Source organism: Neolamprologus brichardi, chromosome 13 (genome assembly GCF_056152115.1).
Source record: "Neolamprologus brichardi isolate AB-2024 chromosome 13, ASM5615211v1, whole genome shotgun sequence".
NCBI lineage: Eukaryota > Metazoa > Chordata > Actinopteri > Cichliformes > Cichlidae > Neolamprologus > Neolamprologus brichardi.
This window is the reverse complement of record NC_142116.1, coordinates 10,594,570-10,615,593: the sequence shown is the minus strand read 5'-3', so window position 1 is coordinate 10,615,593 and position 21,024 is coordinate 10,594,570. Positions and strand designations below refer to the sequence as shown.

At 40.0% G+C, this 21,024-nt stretch overlaps 1 protein-coding gene across 4 annotated transcripts in view; it reads right to left on the bottom strand.

Annotated features, from left to right (window-relative positions):
- grid1a (glutamate receptor, ionotropic, delta 1a) overlaps positions 1-9,194 on the bottom strand; it is a 261,832-nt gene extending 252,638 nt beyond the window's left edge. For all 4 annotated transcript variants that reach the window (XM_006783669.2, XM_035904886.2, XM_006783670.2 and 1 more), the window contains exons 1-2: positions 8,669-9,194; positions 6,942-7,097 (exon numbers count right to left, since the gene is read on the bottom strand). In XM_006783669.2, coding sequence (XP_006783732.1) covers positions 6,942-7,097; positions 8,669-8,747 — 235 coding nt within the window. In that variant the 5' untranslated portion in view covers positions 8,748-9,194. The remainder of the gene's footprint in view (positions 1-6,941; positions 7,098-8,668) is intronic.
- Between the last annotated feature and the right edge of the window lie 11,830 nt (positions 9,195-21,024).

Here is a 21,024-nt window from a genome sequence, read left to right as displayed (position 1 = left end):
TGTCTGCAATGAGTGTGACGTCAGAGATAGCCGCACACCATTTCTTTGGACGACTTCTGTTTAGGCTCTAATAGGATTTACTCTGAGGCTGATTTTCTGCTCTTTGTCTTCTGTCCTGGAATGAAGTCTTCTTGCAGCCAATGGTGCAGGTGGTGGGTAGTAAATTATACACACTTCCCTCGGAGCTAGTCAGCATCACAAGTGAGTGAAAGGGGTAGCTGAAAGCTCCCATCACCAAACTGCTTTCATGACCAACACTGCCTCTCACAAAACCACAAAATCACTTTCCAAACACATCCGCAAACCTGCATCTAAAAGCCCAACACAAACTCTCAAATATTACAGCATATTACCACACATATATTCATACCAGCATGCACAAACAAACAAATCCTCTACCGGCATTTATACACCCACTCTTCCTCCCCCACCACCTCATCTCTGCCATCTCAGCACACTTTATGCAGCTCAATAACATCGAAGCATAACGGTGTGTGTACAAAGAGAAATGATGTTAGTAACATGTGGGACTCCGATGTATTACAAGGGACGGAGGCCAAAGGCCTCATCAACATCAGTCTGATTGAACAGGACATCTCCTCTGGGCCACCCCCTCCCCCCCATTTCTCTGTGTATGAGTCTCATTCGGTCTCTCTCGCTCTAACAGGTAGAGCAGTATTGATGGCCAATCCCCAGCGGTGGTTGGGGGCTGTTTGGGGTCGTAGCAAAGCACTAACATCTGTCACAGTGTTCTCTACAGCTCGTTATAAATCTGTCATGCCAAAGAAGGCAGGGACATGAATAAGACACGGGACTGAGAAACCGGTGGTGGGGAAAACATATGTTGAATGTTCATGAGCAAGTTATTACAGGCAGCTTGTTGGGTTATGCGTGGCATGTGCTCAGTTGTGTTCTGATAGATGCAGATTTTAACCAGCCCTCATAGATCAGATGCTCTTGTCATATTGGAAAAATCAATGCAGGTGTTAAATGTCTTTTAAACAACAATCACAGGAACCAGCAGGATAAATTTCGCCTGTCACTGCCTGACAGGGCAAAATGACCAAAATATCCTCGGATGCCAAATTCAGTACACATGCTAGATCACCGGAGGAATAATCTGTCAAACGTCTATCAAGATTTGTATGTACTTTGTGCTGTTAAAAAATGAATCCATTTTTTAAGTGGGCATTTCCTTCATATGGCCTTCAGGTACAAACAGCCATCATAGGACCCAAGCCATCAGTCAGGCTTTTACACAATGAACCCCCCAGAACATCCTCAGTCAAACATGCCAGTATGAAAAGCGATGAGAATACTTTGAAGTCAGCCCTCAGCTGTCTGCCAGTGTGGCAACATAGGGAGTGTGATGAATACACAAATGAACAAAGGCCCAACATGAATGCATGCCACTCTCTCTAATTAGAGCAATATTATAATTCTGACACAGACTAAACTTCACAATTTCCCTAAAAGCCAACAATAAAAATCGGCAATGCAATGCTCCCGCTCTCTTTCTCAGTGTATTTACTTGTGAGACTTTGTAAAAAAAAAAACAAACTTGTTTCCACACTTTCCAACCCTGTTTACCCAAATTAAAAGATTACTAAAATCCCTGGTCATGGTGACATTTAGCAGTGCTACAGATGATTTCTTTGAAGAATTCCACCATCAGATGTGGCATTTGAGCGTACTGACACTTTTCCTGAAGTTAATCAGCAGACCAAGTCTTTTGACACCAAAGTCAAGACCACTTTTAAAGTCTTTAGAGTATTTTTTTTATAATTGGAGACTTATAAATGTCTCTGAGCTACTTTCAAGAAGAGTCGGAGTACTAGCAAATGAGACATCTGTTGCAAATGTTGAGGCTACGTGACACAGAAGTAACCTACCACAAGAGAGCAGTTCTGACCAGCTGTTCCTGTACAGCACAGAGGACAAAACCTGCAGGCCTACTAAGCAGACCCAGTATTTAACAGTCTTGACCTCTCTGTGTCCCTTTCCTTCTGTACTCCGCTCTCTCGCTTCCTTTCTCTCTTCAGACAATGCTGACTTTGGCTATTCTAAAGAAAATGTTCAGGAATGTATGTTCTTTAGTTTGCCTTTCAGCCGACAGGCCCCAAAGAGCGTTCCCTATGGCACCAATGCTGTTGTGAATGGCTTATGTGTAAAAGCGCAAGTGTGTTAAAATACAGAAATGCACTGTCCGTTACATAACAGTTATAGCTGTAATATTACTAAAGTGTGACCTGTGCAACAAAGGAAGGAATATTTTACCTTTGAAATCTCTCAGAAGAGGTCAAATGAATTGCAACGAGGCAAGCTGAGCGAGGAATATCTGTGAAACAGCTGGATTGTGAAGCAAGGAGCAAGCAGACCATATTATAGATATTACAGCACTGAACACACTTCTCCATAAATAAAAAAACTTTCCACTTGCACAGGCACATTCATTATAGAAATCAACACATCTGAGCCCTATTTGCATCTTCTTTAATGATCAGTCCTCAGTTCTAAAACTTGTGCAGGATCTTATCAGCCTTCGGTGAGAGATCAGAAGCTCAAATCACACAGGATGCCAGCTAAATGTTATGATACATTTCACAGATAAATAATGTGCGAGCAGGGAAACGATCACATCAATAAACTCTGTAATAAAGCACTGCAGGACTGTGAGGAGGAAGCAGGAAGTACATATGACCATTTTTAGAAGAGTTTTTGAGGCCCTATGTATGGTGGATGGATTAAAAAAAATCAAAAAGTGACAATCAAATAAAAAGGAAACATTAGATAAGCCCCTTCTGGTGATGGCATCCTCTCCCAGTGACAAACTGAATTCTGGTAAGTCCGTGTATTCAATATATACAACTTTATATGTGGAAAAGATCTGCTATGAGTTCATTGCCGCATTACTTTAAGTGGCAGAATGTGACTTTTCTTTTTTGGGAACAATTTATTTTCAAATGAATATTTTATGCTAATGTACAATTTTTCCAAGTATCACCCAACAACCGCAGAAGCAGCTCTGCAAATGCTGATTAATCCTACCTGGCCTACATGGATGGTTTACATTTTGAAGGGAATAAATAACATGTATACACCTCTGTCACAACATTAATTAGTTTTTTAAGTCACCTGCCGGCTTTTTACAGCTCACTGAAGTGCTTATGATAGATTAAAGTTACTGTTGGATAATTAACAGGGGCTGGTATAATGGCCTGATCATCGTCCCTCTGTGTAAAAAGACATAAAAGCACAAACAAATCTGTTACCAAGATTTATGTAGCCTTTTTAAATTTACAGGGACAATAATAGCGAAAGGGCAGCATTACATCACGTTTACACAGCGAGTAATGAGTTGTCATAAATAGACACTCGCAGGGAAGATATTGCATTATCAATGGCAACACTGAGGACCCATTATTTCAACTTTTGTCATTATGGACTGAGGAAAGGACAAAGAGAAAAAAAAACTAATTTGAACTCTATTGGCTTACAGGAACATAAAGGACAAAGAATTAAATCCTCCTTGACGTTACCTTGGCAGGGGTTAGATGAAAATGGAGGGTCACTAGTGGTGTGGTGTGTGAAGAGGACTCAGCGGGACAGAACACTCAACAAATTACTGAGGAGGGAACTATTTTCCTTAACTGTGTCCCATATTCTTTAAACTGTAATAGAAATCTCTGCTGGGGACTTCACAAAATAGTGAAACAGCTCAAAAAAAAGTGATTTTGGCATTCAATACAATTTGAATGCCTGCTATGCAAAAACTGAAATGTATGTTTAGCTAATTAGTTTTGAAAAGTTTCAGTAGTCCCACACCGTTGTCCTGTTGGCATGCTTGCTAATCATATAATGCTGCAATAGTTACATTTGTTCCAGAACATGAAACTAGAGCCTAAAGGATAAAGCTTTGCACACTCTGTCATGAACCTTTCTTCTATGGCCACCAGCAGGTTAACATCTTTGAGTTTGTTGTCAAAATATTGTTTGCATGCTGGCATGCGTATCTCAAATTACCACAGTGCCCAAGTTCAGCCTTTCAGGGCTGCTAACATGGCTGCAGAATCTTAACGCAACTTTGCTGTATTTTGACCACAAACCTGCAGCAAAGTTGTGTTATGATGCATGGCATTCTTGTTTTATGAGATGTTTACATTATTTGCATATCGTCTAAATGCTCACCCAGCAACTATGGGGCTAAAAAAAAAGGAAAGAACTCCACCTTACAGGCTGAGCTTTTCTTGAAATATGCATAGGTTCTTATTTGCATAATGACACAACAGGGTGGCAAGTTTGCTGTCCCCTTGCTTTAACTGCCCCTGAATAAAAAGTAAGACTGAAAAAGATATAAAAGCTTTGTTTCCCATGTAAACTTATATGTCCAGAGGACAAGCTTCTATTTTTTAATTACAAGGGGAAATCTGGGCTGCAAATTTTCAGATGTGTGAAAAATCATATTTCTTTTCTCCTAACATTTGTCATGGAATTATTTACTTGTAATAATTCCATAACAAATGTGAGGAGAAATACTGTACACATAAGAAATTCAGCATTGTAATATTTTGTACTATAAATCATGTCCTGCTTTACTATGTATTCTCTAGCCACTGTGACAAATTCACCTCAGCATGACTTATTCTCTCACAATTTAGGAAGAGAATTTTATATAATTATAATCTTAAGTGTCTTGTTTTTCTATTTAACACAAAGCTGATGGCAGATAAGCCCTACAGGTCTCATGGCGAGCATTGATGCTTGTGAGCTTCCACTCTCGGTGTTGAAATCACCCTGTTCATTCATTTCAGTTGTTCCAGCCTATAAATAGGACAGCATCTGCCAGTTGTGTGGTCAGGCAGTATATCCAGCCAGCCTTGAGCTGTCATCTTTAAACGATAAAAGCGTGGGAGGACTGAATAGTTGAGTGTTTCTGTTTGCATGGCGTTTGTGTGACTTCCTCATTAATATACGTTCTAGCAGAGCAAGGACAAAGATGGCCAAATAAGGGCAAACGTGACGACAGAACTACTTGTCTCGAGATGGCAAATTTTCCTTATCACCTCACTGAAATCGTTTGCTCTTCTTTAGCCCTCTCGTGTTTATTCAGGTCTTGATCATGATTCTTCCTTCCCCCCCCCACACACACAGTCGCTTTTTTTGCTCTTCGTCCCTCTCACTCTTTATACCCACCTCTACTCTCCTCGCTGTACACCATGCTACGGCAAGGTCCTGACTGCCACTCACAGCAGGATGGCAGCGAACAAAAGAGCAAAGCAAAAGGTTGACTTATCCCAGTTGTCACTCAGTGTTCACCAGCCTACTTTGTGTATAGTGCAAGAATCTGAGGCCGCACATTGATCCTCATGTCATCGACTGCACATTATTCCCAACTCTCTCCAGAAACTGAATGCCCTCTAATCAACCACTTAAATATTTAATTAGCGGGAGCCTGCCCATAAACAATAATTAAGCGTGCTAAATGATATCCAATCAAGGGTAAAGAAAGGCAGTTTATTCAGAAGTGATAAACTGAATTATTTTCAATAAGAAATAAGAAGCTTTTCAGTGAAGAAAAATGATTATCAAAAACTTTGTGTGTATATAAGCGTTTATGTACACATTGTGTTGTGTTAAAATACTGTGAAGGTCACTGTCAAAAGAAAGCATTGTTAAGGTAATTGGTATGAGTTAAGCATGAACAAGTTTAGGTGTAAAGTTCCATCTTTGACTAACTACACTAATTAGACTGAAGTACAAGTGGTGAATGACTTGCTAGCCAGTCAGTTTAATTACTAGATTTTTGCATCTCAAGCAACAACGACTGATAAATTAGCCAAGTGTCATATGCCTGTAACACATTTTTCATCTTATCTCCGCAGCAGCAGCTGGATAATGACGGTATACTTCTGGTATATGTAAAGAACTCAAATGACAGACTGCTTGAGTTAACACTCATCTGGATTAAAGTTTGCTTTTGGAAATATAAAGTAGAATACTAGATATCTGTGACATTGTTAAGAGCCTCAGCTAAATGACACGGGATAATTATAGCAAAAGGCGAGACATAATATAATTTTTTTGCCTGTCAGGGGCACTATGAATAGCAATGAGTCATCAAGGCCTTTGTGCAACTGGGGACAAAAGTAGGATCTAGTAACTAAGTGCAGGGGACATAAACAGCTTTTGAAGATCCCCAGGAACCTATTAAAGTCTTAATGATTCATTTCAGCAGAAGAATGTTTAATCGCCTTTTGCAGTCTGTTCGGCATCTGAGTGAGATAACCTTGGCTGAAATTATTTCATTATTAATTTGGTGTCTGATGTGTGGACGTGTGTCCATTCTGGGCACCTACAGTATGGGAAAGCCAAAAGAAGTAGACAAAACTGTAGTGTTTGCCATTCAAAGAGACATGCAAACCCAGAAATATTACTCTCTCGTCATTACATAACTCCTGGATTGGTAGGGAAACTTCATTTGATCGTCTTCACATGATTTTTATACACATATAACATCTTGTCCTGTTGTGCTCTTAACTCAATGCTTCCACCTAGCTTTTCAACCACAGAAGACACCTTGCTTTGGTACTGTGGCAGAGCGCTTTGCAGGTGGCGACGCACACACATACACGCCTACGCGCACGCACACACAGCTATTTCCCTCGCTCACAGAAGCACATGAATCATCATCATTGCCCGCTCTACTAGCCATCGCTTCAATGTGTGAATGAACAACATTCTCTTGGGGCTCCAGCAGATCAGGACAGTCAAGATTACCACGCAGCAAACACCGGACTTCTTGCGTGATCATAGCTACTGAGCAGAGAAGATGACCCCCTTCCTGACGTCCCACACGCTGCCCCAAGTTATAAGATTTAAAATAAAAGCAGCAGCGGCAATTTATTCCAAGGGCGGGAGGGGGGTGGTCGAGGAACGCTTACCTTCCTGCACTGCCTGGAAAGGGTTGTTAGGCTGGATAAGTTTCACGGAGTGGGTGATTTTCTCGCTCTGCAGAATGTCATCGCTCAGACTCAGGTCTGAGATGGCAAGTTGGAAAATTTGGTCATCTCTTACAGCGTTTTCTTCGAATATGGCACCTGTTGAGTAAAACAGTAAATTACTTGGAGGAGTAGGGGGGGGGGGGCACGCAGTAGTTAAGTGTGCGCAAGTTAGATGTGAGGAGATAATGATGAACGAAATTTATTTTTGCTGTGGACCCAATGCAGACAACATAGCTTTTATTGCCCACAGTCTGCCAAAGTGATGGACTGAACAGTGCTGTTTTTCTTTTTATATATATCTTTACATTAAACGTATTTTTTTCTGAAGCTAAGCGTCTTCGCTGGTGAGATTTCAGCACCACGGAGAGCGACGTGGTCTCGGAAATCGGAAACACGCACTGCACTAGTTTTAGTCAAACTTGGAAAGTTAATATCCATCATGCCTAACAGATCCATGGCACCCTACCCACAGTAGGCCTTGTGTGGGAGGAATACTGAAGCTTAACTGCCCCCCCCCCCCCCCTCCTCCTCCACTGTTTAGCAAAATGGCATCAGCTGCTATTGGGAGAGCACATACATCACGGAAAGGGGTTTCAGGGAAACGAGAAGAATAATTGGGGTACACTAACATTATGCGGACTATCAGCCAATATTATCTGGATGGAGTCCCACTGCTGTATTAAGCCAGTGACTGAGCACCTGCTGCTGCTTGCCAGACTGTTGCAGTAAACAGTGAGCAGCAGCAGCAGCAGCGGTGGCGGCGGCGTAGCACCGAGACGAGATTTGCTCACAGTGACACTGACGTTTTTATCTGAGATTACAGCGCTGCTCATTGATGAAAAGGGGGGCAAAATGAAGGTAATGACCGAGTCCGTGTTGAAACGGAGGTTGCAGATATGTTTCAAAAGTGTCAAATCAAATCGAATGCGATGTTTAAAGGCACACACCAGATCGTTTGGATGGTGAGTTTCAAGCATCTCCACATCTCTGCAGCTCTGGTTTGAAGTTGGAGTACAAAGAGGCACTATGTGTGTTGCATCTATAAAACGAAACTCCGCTGACATTCCCTCTATCTTTGTTTTTGACATTGCAGTCACGTTCCGGGGAAAGTTGAGGCTTGTCGGGTACACACAAGAGGTAGCTTGGTCTAAAAAAAGCCTCAGCGGTTTGTCTATTGCACATTAGTGTTTTTATCATTATTATCTCACAGCTTCATTGAAACAGGCCTTTCTGCTTACTGTAAATCGTTTTTTCTTTTTGTTTTTTTGGGGTTTTTTGTACAGGACTGCGGTTCAAAGGCAGGCAGTGGTTTGGTTAAGATGTGAAGACAACATGAATGCAGCGATCTGTCGTCGAAAAGTGACAGAAATGTCTGTGCAAAATAGAATAAATACCAATAAATAATATGAACAAAACAGTTGTAGCAATGAGGGTCGGGTGATTGGTCATTTACAAAAACACCAACTTTTCAACTCGCCGGAGAGTCAAAGTGTTTCTTAAACGCAGGATGAAGCTGAATACACTCTATTTATCCCGCCCTCTCACCAACATCTTGTGATCTCGGCAGTATAAGCTGGCTGACCTTTATTCCCGCACCCCTTTACACTTGACCAACCCAAACATGTTTTGTTTTTTCTTTTGTTTTTTGTTTTTTGCCGGACGCTTACCGATATGTATGATTGAGTCCGCTTTGGCCGAATTGCTTTGCAATATCCACAGGGGAAGGCAGATCAGCAGCAACTCCATCTCGGGATTTTAGTGAGGCGGCTCATCCAAGCTCTGCTCGGCTGTCCTGTACTGTCCAAATGGAGCACCCAAAAGAAAAAAGAAAGAAAGAAAGATGATCAAAACCCAGAGCCAAACAGAACCGCGATCCTCCTCCTGATAGACCAGACCCGCGTAAACCCTACAGAAATGACCACAGTTTTCTCTCTCTCTCTCTCTCTCTCTCTCTCGCTCTCTCTCTTCCTCTCTTGCTCTTTTTTAAACCAACAAAAACAAGCCGACCGCAGGAAGGTGGGCTCAAAAAGACCAGGGCGAACCGACAGGGACTCGAGGTAAGCCTAAAAAGACAGGTAGCCCTGTGAGAGAGACCGGCGTTCTCACTCTCGCCTCTCTCCCTGCGCTCCGGCGTCTAAAGCATGGCAAGCAGCAAAATATGCGGAGGAGGGACACCCCTCCAACAACACACGGAGAAACGCTCACATACACACTCCGAGAGAGAAAAAATCACTCTCTTCAGTCCTGTCTTAATCACGTGACTGCAGAGACTTCACGACTCGGGTGCTTTTTTCGACAAGCCGGGTAGAAATGAGTTGGACTAGCCGGAGAAAGACGCATGGAGAGGCGATAATTAAACACACGACTGGAGGTTAAAACAGGCAAAGAAAAAAAATAATCCCTTGACAAGATATGTCTTACTTACAAAAAAAGAAAAGAAATAAAACAACGCGACAAAAGCAGACACGCAAAAGTCAGCGTACATATTTGGCGGCGGTGTGAACAGTTTACTTTTGGAGAAGTTGTCGTTTTCGGGGAAAATGTGAAAGACCAGAACGACTGGGACACATTTTCACCATACTTCAGCGACGACGGAGCGCAGCTGATGTGCCAGAGAAAAGGATTTACACACTGTGATCCTCGGCGAGGGCTGATGGATGAGAGACAGACGTGGCAGAAGCCACAACGCCTGTCTGAACCAAAGAACAGCTGGATGGAGTTGACGGAGGAGCATTCCGCACAGGAGCAAACAGAAATCAAACCTAACGCTTTCTTATAGCCTGGCTTGTTCGATTAATTGAATATTGCTTCTGCAGAATTGACTCTATGGGTGTGTGTTTTTTTATATATAAAGCCGAGGTCAAAGTGTTGGAGCGAATTTTTAGGACACGAATCACTCTAAAGGGTGGCAGTAATTTTTATTGGGTAGCCTTACACACATCAGTGAGCAATGCACGGCGTTTGCAGAGCTATAAAGAAGAAGAGGAACTCGTGGCAGAAGATTTCTAGATAGGCATAATCTTACAATTAAAGGATATTTCTCGTGGATGTAATAAAAACGGAAATATCTCTTAATTGTTTGGTTAAGTCTGTCAGAGGCGCAAAAAAACAAAGTTTCAGCACCACCAGCAGTGGACAGCTCCTTCACTGAACTGCACCGGACAGACAGTCAAGTGAAGAGCAAACACTGCACATTTATATCTGTCTGTTTCTTTCCAGGATGCAAAATTCTTAGAAACAATATGTAATAAGGGAGTGGATGTTTTAAACACCCCGCTACCCCTCAGCTCGCCTTTATACGTTCTTCACTTTAATTGCAGGCAAGGGGTGAATTCACATGCCTCCAACGTTTTTTACTAAAATCACACACTACCCCTACTGGCCATCTATAGATACTGCACCTGCTGTAGCACAAAATATCTCAATCATTTCCTAACGATTTATGTCGCTTTTTATGAGTGATGGTCATATTTCACTGCTCTATCGCCATGTCATTAGGAAACAGGCTGGAGTGAACCCGAAAGGCTTTTTACTGCCCCGGGTAGTATAGATATTTATGCCTGAATATGTGATGAATGCTAGCCCACATCTTAGTGACATATATCAGATTTTTCTTTCCCTTTTTTGTATATGAGCAGCTGCTTTGACAACAAGGGGAGGAACACACTGTGAGAATTAATTATTGCTCTTTGATCCCAATTACAGTTTCCACAGCACAGTAGATCAATCTGGGCACATTTCAAGGAGATCAAATCTGAAGGATTAACCTTGAAATTTGTGCTTTAAGATGACAGGCATCCAAAAACACCATAAAAATTTCATCAGGTCCCAGCAGAGGAATGAATCTCTTAATTTCACTGATCTATAAAGCAATATGTTGCTGAGATTTCATCAATAAATTATTCATTTTAAATACTGGCTAAACTGCCATGTGACATATGTCTCAAAAAGGCTTCATTCATTGTACATTCTTGTTTATTATGAGTGCTTGAGGTGCAAATCTGCCCCTCTCTTTCATTCTCCTCTTCTGTTGGAGTGGGGGGTGAGGGGTGATACATGATGTGCAACTCGAGAAAAATCTGCCTAAGAATAATCAGGATGTGTTGCATCTGACTGACACCAGTAAGGTGCAATGAAGCTGCTGCCCAATAGCATGTATATCTTTTTTTTTTACAGATAAGATGATTAAAAAGAATAATTAACAAGTTCTTAATCAATCCTAAATCAAACAAGTTCTGGATATGAACCTTAAAAACATCCTGTGACTGTATTCTTCCGCACATGAAATGAATATCAAATTAAGAAATTGTGTTGTGTCTGGTTTATAGGTAAATTGTCAAACAAGACAAGCCATTTGCTGGGGATATGTAAGTATAAGTGAGAGTACTGTTGTTACAGAGTGTTTTAGCTATTACCATTTAATGCAGATGTGTTGAAAATAATGTATATCCTCTAATATATATTTTCTGCATATAGAAAGGTATTTATGAGATATTTTCATGAGAAGCGCAGCGTGTTGTTTTGAGTCACCGGTCGGCAAGTTCCATGCATTGGAAAGTAGATTTAATATGAAAGAGAAAATACATTTTTTCATAGAAAGTAGGCCATTCAGTGGATAATCGTTCATATTTTTGGGTTCATTATGCAGTTGATTCATACCTGCTCTGTTGGTCCAAAATGTCTCCTAATGATTATTGTCCAAATTAAAGCAAAAATCCTTTGCAGCTCATTGTTTTTGTTCTTTTGGATTCACTTCAGCAGTGCACCTCGTGCACCTCCATGGGTGTCAACTTCTGTTAGTCTCAAAACTGCTGCAAACTGTTACCGAGACATTGGTGGGTAGGTCACGCCTGCTCTTCAGCAATGAAGGTGGAATTTCATTGTCACACAAACCTGACTCATTAATGTTTATGGCTATGAGCAATGGAGTGAAAAGGAAAGACAGATTTTTTTTTCTCTTCCTTATTGGAAGAAAGCCAAAACGTGAATTTAGATTGAGAGAAGCTGTCACATTCAAATGTGTCAAAGCCAGAACAACTGCTGTTAGTCATGAATACATAACTACCTGCTCCACCCTGAACTATCTATGAATAACTTTTTTTTTCCTCTTTCCAAAATAATAAGAAGTATACTTTTTTAATCAAAACCCCAGAGCAAAATTCTTGCATGATAAATTGTTTATATTGAATCGTGTATTTGATTTTGAGGCACAGACTGTGTATAAAAGATGTGCATAACTTCTAGGGGTGAAAAGTGTGGCCAAAACGAAAACTGTTTTCTTTCTAATAGTCGGGGAGGGGCAACTCCTCCCGCTGCAAAGGGAGGTCCAACTGCCTAGAAGTCCATGGAAAAAAAAGATCAATATTCAGCTAACACTTTCCTAATTAGGTGAATGTAATATAATAATGCAACATAATGTTACAAAAAACATTATATTGTTACAATTAACACTTAAATTAGGTAATCAGAGTCACAAGGGACAATAAAGCAGAGTATATTTTGGGACAAGGCTCCATTGTTGCTATGGCAAAAGCTTGCAGTTTCATTCCGTTTCTCATTTGATTTAATTCCTCACTCATCTTATCTAGCTTCAAAACACTCAGCTGAAGGCTTCAAGACAGAACTCACTAACCAGAAGGTGATGTCACAGTGGTTACATCGATCTTTTCTGCTTCCTCATTTCCTGCATTCTGCACTCATTTGGACAGAGCGCTCTGTTGTAGTCCCTGGATTCTGCTGGAATCTGCTCCTAATGCTCCTATTACCACTGGGACTACATTAGACTTCACCTTCCACATCTGTTCCAGTTGTTCTTTCAGCCCCTGGTGCTCCTTCTTTTTTATCTTGCTGTCCACTGGGATTGCCACATCTATCACAAGTGTGCTCTTCTGCTCCTTGTCAAGCATCACTGTGTCTGGTTGGTTGGCCAGCAGCTGCTTGTCTGTCTGCAACTTGAAGTCCCGCAGGACCCTAACCCCACTGTTCTCAACCACCTTTGACGGTGTCTCCCATTGGGACTTGGGGACCCCTTGGGACTTGTGGTGTAGTCCATATGCAGCAGTGATATTATATATGTAAATACACAGCCAGTTCCGTTCAAACTGTTCAAACTGGTTGCTAATACTTTGCTTCTGTGTAGCTGCTCTCTGTCTTCATAGATTTGCAGTACTATTAGTGGTATTGTACATTTGCATTTGAGTCCAAGAACATTTAATATTGTTCTATTCAAACACAGTAATAGGTAATTACTAACTGTGGCTATTGTGTTTGCCCTTATCCTTGTACATGGAGCCAGAACCTGATAACTTATTTCATGTGCTGTAGAATAAGTCTGAGTTTAATCACTTCATTAGCCTCTAGCCTAACACTACTAGGGTTTGCAAAAAGAATTGGACAGAGACAGCTGCACGCAATCAAATTTACTGTACATCAACATAATTAGACCAGTTATAGCAGCAGCCAGCATACACAGAGTATGTTAATGTCCTTGGTATTACCACTGAGGAATGCAAAAAGAGCAGTACCAGTGGTCCAAAGCCACAGAAGTATGGATTTATAATAAAGTAGGACTGCTACATTAACAGAAAATATGCTACAGAATATGCTCTAACATTATGAGTTGACTGAAGGGTCTGTCACTGCCAAGCTGGCTCTGTCCATCCCTTTGTGCTCCTGAATATTAGCTCCTGCACCAATTTGGAGCAGGGTTAAATTTGAGACAAGTTGAAAATCCATTCATGTCAAAAAAAATGTGCAGGGAATAGCAATAAGTATCTGCAGCACTAGAGGTGAATAAGCAAGAGTCTCTCTTCCAAATACACAGCCTGAGGTAACATTATAGATTAATCATGTTATGGGAGAATAAGCACAACCTCTATCACAGACTCAGAATTTCAATGAGTGAATTGTTGACTATCTGCAACATTATATATTTCAACATGAACCTTAGTGAGATATGAACCACAGAATAAATATATGTATAAGTTAGCACATGGAATAACAGTGGACAGAAACTTTGAATGGGTAGGAAATGAAAGTCTATCAGTGACATTCTGGAGTCAACAACTGTGACAGCTGTCACAGCAGAGGTTTTTGAACGTTTTACCAACCTGGGATATCTCTGGAGTCAGTCTTGGTCAGGTATGCAGCCTTCGTGGTCTTGCACATAGATTAAAGACTTTTTTATGATTATAATGCCGCCCTGCAGTGGGGCAGATTTACACATGCTCCAGGCCTGCTGCTTTAAAATATGGCCTAAAGTTTACATTGCACTAGGAAAGAAACTCTTTTTTTCATGACCAGACCTACCCCATGAGTCTATGTCCATAGCTGCTCTGTATTGCTTTTTTTTTTTTACATTTGTGTCTGACTCTGATCTCTTCCCACAAAGAATGCATATGAAAAAAAAACCTGTAGAAATAATACCCCAAATTATATACTAGCTAGCTCACAGAATAGACTAGTAGAGTGATTATCTGTGGTTTGAGAAATGTAAAAGTGTTTTTGTTGGGTTGTTTTCTTGTTTTATTGCATTGAAAGCAAGCTACTCACGTCTAAGGGGTGTTAAAAGAAACAACAACAACCAAAAAACACTATTCTGTTTTTCTGTTTCTTTTCTCCTTCTCCCTGTTCAACAAACACATGCCTCAGCATCCTGTCTATGTACCACTGAGAGTAGATTGTGGTTACTCCTATTAAAAATAAAAGAGTACATCTAAGAGATGTGGGCAGTGTTTTGTGTTTTTGCTGTCTAGAATTCAGTGTTTAAACAGGTCTGTGGGGAGGCTGTAGGGTCAATGGGCTGTGTGGCCATCTGTCTGTCTTTATTTATCTAAATAAACAGTGTTAAAAATTAGTATTCATCTGCAAAATCTGCTCATGAATTCAAAATGAAATAAAACCGTATCATTGTAGCCAACACAAACTAGTTATTATCCAGCATCTGAAAGATCTGTAAGGCGACAATTTTGCCTGCAAATATGCTGAACATTTAAACACCTACTAGCGACTGTTCTGCCATTTGTTTTGGTTGCTCTGAGCAGCACTATTGAACCCAGTGCCTGTGTCAGCTACTCCAGCTGTGCCTGCAAGACAGTCATTAGTGGATGAGGTTGTTCAAAGGGGAGCCAATTAGCAGAAACACACTTAAAAATCTACCTGCAAAGAGGTACTCTTTGCAAATGAGAACAACAAGATCTCTTGAGCATCATAGGTTTTAAGAGGAGGTCAGTCTGATTTATTATTAAACTCAAACTACCAATAAGTAGCAGGAGAACACACGTGAAGCAGCGAGACACGAAGAGACCTTGAATGAGAATTAAAAAGCTGTGCTACTGACTGGCAAATATCCATTAAGTTCATTATTCATATTTTGTAGCTCTACACCACAGGCAGAAAAAAAATTAACTAAAAAGAAAATCTCAGAACTATATTTAAAGATGAACTGTCCATTTCAGTGACCATTATGCAAAAGAAAACGAATATAAAGGAGATTTATATGGAGGGAATTACTGCAACAGCAGTGGGTTGTGGTATAGCTGTCATACATGTATATTAACATTAACTCCACACAGCGAATTCATTAATATTGTGTCCAAAAATAAAGGATCTCACAAATATTGAGTGAAGAAGGAAACACCAGGAAAAGTCACACAAGCACAAGCATGAATCTGTGTATAATTAAGTAAAAGCTGGATATTAGCCTTCTGGAAAGTTGGCCCAGTGTAATAAACTAATATTCCTTTTTGTATGTTATTGCCCTCTGTCCCTTTTCACTTTCTCTCATGCTGCCCCAAAATTGCTATGTTCTTCTCTGGAAGTTCGTACTTGAAGAACTTTCTCTCATACTGTGTGCAAGAGGAGAAGATGACAACACTCTTAATATTCACCTCAGTTCCTGGTCTTCTTTTAACTCTATGGGATTCCTCCCTTCCCTGTGGACAACCAGACCACTTTAAAGAAGTTTAAGCCTTGGGCCTTATGGCAAAATTTTACACAATACGAGTTACTGATATAGAAACCAAATTGCATCCTTGCATTGGCAGAAAAAAATATGCCTCCCACTCCTGTACTTGTAAAAGTCATCCTGATACCTACCAGAGTTTCTATATGCAGATTTGTTACCGTTCACAAGGTTTAGCCATGATATATCAGTACCCTAGTAAATCTGTCACTTCTATACTGAAAATATGCAGGAACATGCCTCATTTCCCTTTTCAAAAGCAGATATCATTAGGAAAAAATCTCTGCAGTGACATTACTGGCTTCCATTTGGGTAATTATCCTTCAAATTTGGGGTAAGTGACAGAGTATCCTGGTGGCATCTGATTAATTAGAATAGGATTTAATAGGTCTAGCTAGGCTCTATTGGATTAATTAATTGGCAAATGATATAGTCTAGTATTGCACGCCTATTATGTTAACTGTCACACTGCATTTGATGACATGGAGCCAAGCGATCCATTCAGTGACACAAACATGATTGGAGTAGGATATTATCCAGCTGACAAAGGCCTTAGATCATTTTAAATGCATGCTGTTAAGACTTAACAGTAATGACAAAGTCATGAATACTCCGATAAATGTGCATTATTTGATGCAGCTGTAATTCACACTAAAATAGGGGCTCTCCTTTAGATAGAAGCCTCATGTTTACTCTGAGCACCACAATAGCTGTGCACTTGTTTTTTTTTCCACATGCATTAAATTTTCTCAGTTCTGTGAACACAAGCATCGGTGAATGAGAGAATGAGAGCGCGGGTATTAATAATAAAGGCAGAACATATTTTATAACTGTGTGAGTTTGTGTATATCGTCATTTGAGATGGTTAAGGTCACTGCATTGTCATAGTTTTGATTATCTTAAGAACTGTGACTGTTTAAGGAAGCCAACTTCTGTTTAACCTCTGCGTTTTATGGACCTGTCCATCAACACCAACATCCTCCCTCTATTTAAAATCCTCTCTTTTTTCAAGAAGCTTAATAAGAGAATAAAAAAGGCTTATTAATTTAATGCAGAAATGTTTGGCTTCTGGGAAGTTTATGTTTAGCCTTGCAATCCCAGATAAAGAATTCAAAGACCACCAATTGAATTCCCGCTTTATTTTACAGAGACGTATCCCCCTTTTGAGACCTTTCCAGTAGAAAATGAGAGACCACATATTGCTATCAAAAATTGCTATCATGTTGGCATCATAAATCTCAGTCTGGACAAGACTAAGCTTCTTGTAGTGGTAGAAATCCAGGTAAAGATTCCAGTGCTGGCCAACAACCTTAGGTTTTGATAATGCCATGGTGAACGCTAACTCTGAGGGTTTTGTTGCTTCTAATCTCAGTTGAGACTCTTGTTTCTTCTGGCCGTCCACTGGTGGAACAAACTCAACATCCGGAATGTGAAATCTTTGTTGATCCTTTCCCTGCAGTTTTATAAACATTTTTTTTTTTTTTACAAATAATAAAACCACCTACTGCAGTACCATCTCCTGTGAACACACTTTGGTAGTCTGAGAATTTTGGATAATCTTTAGGTTTTTTTTCTGTTGAGTCTAAATGTACATGTTGCATAATCCACAGAGGCAAAAGACCAGAATTCAGAAATAAGAAAATCCCCCCCTCCCCCAACGTATGAACATGAATAATATATTACCTGCATTATTGAACATCAATCTTGCCACATTCTGTCCATGCTGTTATAAAACATGTGTATGGAGGGCAGTGGAAATATGAGCATTACTTTACATATACATGAGTGTAAATGCATAGCTATTAATAAGTATATTTACACATTCTGTATGACCGCGGGTGTTGTGTTTTCTGCCTGCCTCAGGCTCTTTGTGGGAGGATAATATTTTGTTTTGTCTCTGTGTCTGCCTTAGCTGCAGGCAACTTCCTTGTTGCCAACAGATGATAACAGCATTTATTCACAATGACTGTGACAGGCACATTTAGTGCGCATGGTCAGTAAAATTGGGGGCCTGCACGTACATTGTCATATACAGGCTTGTGCATTTGCCGAGGGGGAATGACTGATTCGAAAGGCCATCTGTGCCGTTGATGAAATTTGTTTAAATCCCGGTTTAACTTGAGTGCTGTGACAATTCTTTGACAACCTTTTGAGGAAATACTTTGGTGAGATGTGAGAGTTGGGTTCAAGCCACATGGTGACACATAATCAATAGCATAAATGGGTATTCAATAGGCTTTAAGATTGGAAACACCTTTCTCTAAGGCTTCTTTGAAACTGAGTGAAAATAAATGTACTTTTGATAGTTCAGTGTAACCTGGATTTTTCTCATTTAAACTAAAAGTAATTATAGGAATGGATGAATTTTAAAAGCTGGAGGAGAGCGGCATGATTCTGTAAATGCTGCTAAGCAGAAACAGAAATACCCCAAAAGGTCCATCTTTCCTCAAAGGTTTGCCAAAATTGAACCCTGACTCACAGCTGAGTGAATGCATTCACCTGCACTTTTGTTTGGGGTTATAATGGATTGTGGATGCGTGTTTGGGAATGAGGATTAAACGGCTGCATCTTCTTTAGCCAGCGTAATACTGACCCACTATCGTGCCCCAACGTCTGTTGACACTTTGAATTAATTCTTTAGAAGCGAACTGTTTACAACATTCTGCTCTTTGTGTGTATGTGTACTTGTATTGCTCATGTTGTGGGGACATAATTCTGTTTACAGAAGTAGTTTGGGTTCACAATCAAAGTGAAGATGGGAATAGACAAGAAGCACTTACAGCTAAGGTTAGGGTCTTCTCAGAAATTAATATAAGTCAATATAATATCTTCTGAATTGATGAAAACATTAACTTGTCTGTGTGCTTGCTGGAATTCACGTTTCCAGTCAGCAGTCTGCAGAGTCTGCTAAGGCCGATAATACAAACAGGTGAATCGCTACAGACCTTGTTATGTTTAATTGGTACACTGAGGCATAAAGGTGGCTTGATGACAGCTGCGTGTAGATACATTTCTTATTACAGCTGCATACGTAAATCTGCTGACTTCAGACTGATTTCAATCATTTTTCATGTAGCAGTTGAAAGATTAGAACCACCGGTCCCTTGGTCAGGGGGAGAGTAATAAACAATGAAAGCTGAACACCGCATAAAATTAAGAAAATTCTTTCAAATCCAGTTGAATAGACTCAGTAATGAATGGCGACGTTCAATGTCAAAGCTGTTTTTATTTCTTCCTGGACATTTTGTTTTTACATTTAGGCCAAAAATGTCCGCATTCATTTTTATTTATTCCTAAATAAATTGGACATTGCAAAGGATTGCACTTCAGTCAACACATGTTTTGAGGATTTATGAAAAGTGGTAGAGATACCCATATGGTCTCCTATTGCCTTGAAGCACAGAGAATGGTCTTGATTTAAAACATAAAAAAATAAGTATTTTGTGGCCTTTTAAGTTTGTTTTTCTAATTATTACTACTACTACTAATAACTTGGGCAATAAAGACTGGGTTAAAATATGCTATTTCAAAACACTGACCCTACAATGAAAAATACCCATTGTGTTATTGTGCTTACCCAGTGCATTTTAATGGAGCACAAATAGATCCATTATCAGCATTCATATAAAAAAAATTGGGAGTGAGTGATCTGTCTCACCATTGCCATAACCTGGGGTGTCAAGCTAGATGGCACTTCTTGCATATTTTGAGATAACAGCGGTTCTGACAAAATGGCAGTATTTGACACCCTGTGAATGAAAATGTGCTGTCATTAAATAGCTGGAATGAAAGCCATGTCTTACTATTCTTGGCAGGAAGTTAAGCATGTTTTCTGTGGGTGTTTGGCTCCATTAGAGTTGTCCTTGTCTCTGGTCCTGTTTATGATTTCTGTTGATAAGATCTCGAGATGCAGCAATGCAGATGAGAGTGTCTAGCTTGAAGACTTCAGAATTGCTTCTGCTCTTTGAAGATGTGGCTCCTGTACCGTCATCACATCGTGCCGTTCAGGAGACACTGCAGAGGTTTTCGGCAGAGTGTGAAGCGGTTATGAGGGGAGTCAGCAACTCCAAGTCATACGTTGTGGTTCTGTGCACAAAAAGAAACGATGGACCAGATGATTACTCACTCTTAACTCGAGGGGAACAACTGCCACAAGATTTTAAGTGTCTGTCTTACAGTTTGGTTTTTTGTTGTTGTTGATTTTTTTCTTCTTTTTTTTTGTCCTATTCAAAACTAAGCGACTGAGTGTGATTCAGAGATCAACAGGGGATTCTGGCCAATATTGCATGACCAGCAATATCCTCTCATCTTAATGGATTTTTTTTTTCCGAGTGTGCGGGTGAGAATCTTATAATCATTACCCAGTCATTTATGTCATTTTCTTTTATTGACAATATGCCAGAATTTGAATGCCTGGCAACTACATTCAGTGAGCCATTTTGATATTTACATCTATCAAAATAAATGAAAAATATATATCATTTTATCCACTTCTTTTTGTTTTCTTAACCATAAAAAATGTGTGAGTCTAAAACTGAACAACATATAATATTATTGATAACCCAGGAATAGATGGATCGCGGAGGCACAACATAATTTAGTGTGATGCAAGCATCAAGCATCTTTGTGTTTGCATGGCAGCCTTTAATTACAAAGTTATCTATCCAATGCGTGTCAAAAATAAACATGCTTTGATGAAGGCAAGATGGGCTGAAACATTTGTCAAACAATAGTGGACCGGTAGGAAATGTTTTTTTCACTTTGAATTGATGTGCAGTAAAATTCAGACTGGTCTGCCCCTTGATGTGTGTCTGCAATCAAAGCAAAAGCAAGTGAAAAGTTAACAAAAGAGCTGCAAAATTAGCAGCTGAAATCTACAAAAACAAAGAATACACTTGAAATTCTTCATCCGAGCAAACTATTTTCTTAGCCTTGTCGACCTTCAAGTAAAACATCTTACAGCAAGTTTATGTATAATCTTGTTAGGCTGCGAGGAAATGATTCCTCAAACTGCTGGCGTGCATCAGTGCACTGAATGATTTATGGCTAGATCGAAGACTG